The 1,822-nt window shown below is 42.4% G+C and overlaps 1 protein-coding gene across 2 annotated transcripts in view; it reads right to left on the reverse strand.

The window, feature by feature from the left end:
• Window positions 1-204: 204 nt before the first annotated feature.
• NUDC (nuclear distribution C, dynein complex regulator) overlaps window positions 205-1,822 on the reverse strand; it is a 113,686-nt gene continuing 112,068 nt past the window's right edge. For both annotated transcript variants that reach the window (XM_085859934.1, XM_085859933.1), the window contains exon 9: window positions 205-386. In XM_085859934.1, the coding sequence (XP_085716060.1) occupies window positions 335-386 (52 nt within the window). In that variant the 3' untranslated portion in view covers window positions 205-334. The remainder of the gene's footprint in view (window positions 387-1,822) is intronic.

Consider the following 1,822-nt stretch of genomic DNA (forward strand, 5'->3'; position numbering starts at 1 on the left):
TCATCCACGAGACAAGGCTTGCTGTCCCTCGCAAGTTCAAGATGTGTGCCATTTAATCTCAGTCTCACCGTTCCAGCCTAAACAAACACTTGGCGTGTAGAATAGAAGTACAAACTCTACCAAGCACTAAGGCCACAGCAGGCAAACCAACATGTCATCTGAAATGCCGAATGTCAGGGTTGGAGAAAAGATAAAAACTTGAAGAACAGGTGCAAGATTGAACTTTATTATTCATAATGGAACAAAACAAAGCTGGCAAGAGAAGCAACTGAAGATGTACGCATGCCAGGCAGGAATGGACGTACAAGTGTAATGGAGGACCTGCAGACTTTCTTCAGCTGAACTTTGCTTTTGAAAAATCCATTTCAGGATGTTGTTCCATGAACCTGCAAATGAGAGATGTGTTAAACACGAGACTGAAGGCATCCATTTGCTTGGCTTTAAAGTGGCCGATTAAACTAAAAGCCCGTACCAAGAATACAAAGCACCGGGAGGTCCATTTTATTAACTTTTATGTAATAAAAATAAATTTCTTTTTCATTTAGTCCAAGCATTACCAGTCTGTACATTTTGTGATGCTTGGCATGGGATTTTTTTTTAATATAAACCTTTTTATATCTTTTTCATCAAAATGCTAACCAACCAATCACTCTCCTTCATGCTTTTCACTTAGAAACAAAACCAAAGCACAGAACAAAGGAAGAGGTAAGCAACGTAAAAAACAAATCCTACTTTATTAAATATGGCGATTCTCCGCATGTCTGTACATCTGGAAATCATAGGAAATGAAAACAGAACTGAGCCGATCTCCAGCAAATTTTGCAAACGTGTCAGTAGTACTCAGGGTCAAGTCGTAGGCACAACCCCCTCCCCCTCCCCCCAGCAAGACGATTTCCGATGCTCACCGGTACATGTGCCACAGTGCATGCGGTTAACCGACACCTGCTGCAGACAGGGGGATTAGCCATAATCACAAAATATATTTGCCCCACCTTCCCCAGTCCCCACGACCCCCTCCCAATCACGAGGCTGTGTATGTTGTGAATAAAAAACTGTCAAATGATGAAATTTTTAAGAGTTAAAAAGAGTAATCGATGAAGAGGTGCAAATTTTCCAAACACAGAGAGAGAGATCCACAGTTGAGGAGAAAAATCTGAAGAATGGTCAAATGGCAAAAGTGTTCATCTTCATGTGAAGAACTAGCAGGAGATTCCTGCTGTGGCACTGCAGCATTCTTGCAGGGGTGAAAGGTGTGATTAGGTTAGACATTAAATTAGGAACCAATTTAAATTTGGCTTTAGAAGTCAACATTAATTTATAAAATGTATACATTTGTGTACTGGAAAGTCAGTGAAACTGCCTTTAGGGTTTGAGTGATGTGATAAAAGTCAAGAGCTTGAACCATGAGCCCGATTGCCGTAACCTGAATGCGCTGTAACAGTTGGAAAAGAAGAAGCAGCAGGCAGAATCGGGAACCCAAGCCTAATGTTATGAAAGTACAAACCAAATTTTTTGGAGTCCTCAAATTGAAGCGAGAGTTGAACTTGAACTTGACATCATGATCTGTAGGGAGAGTAGGGAGCAGGCTGAGGCGAGCCTCGAGAGGTGGAGGTACGCACTGGAGAGAAGGGGAATGATAGTCAGTAGGAGTAAGACGGAGTACATGTGCGTAAATGAGAGGGAGGGTGGTGGTATGGTGCGGTTGCAAAGAGTTGAGGTGGGGAAGGTGGATGGGTTTAAATACTTTGGATCAACTGTCCAAAGTAACAGAGAGTGTGGTAGAGAAGTGTAAAAGAGAGTGCAGGCAGGATGGAGTGGGTGG

This window comes from Eptatretus burgeri, chromosome 16, assembly GCF_056783735.1.
Source record: "Eptatretus burgeri isolate ZD-2024b chromosome 16, Ebu_testis_v1, whole genome shotgun sequence".
Lineage (NCBI taxonomy): Eukaryota > Metazoa > Chordata > Myxini > Myxiniformes > Myxinidae > Eptatretus > Eptatretus burgeri.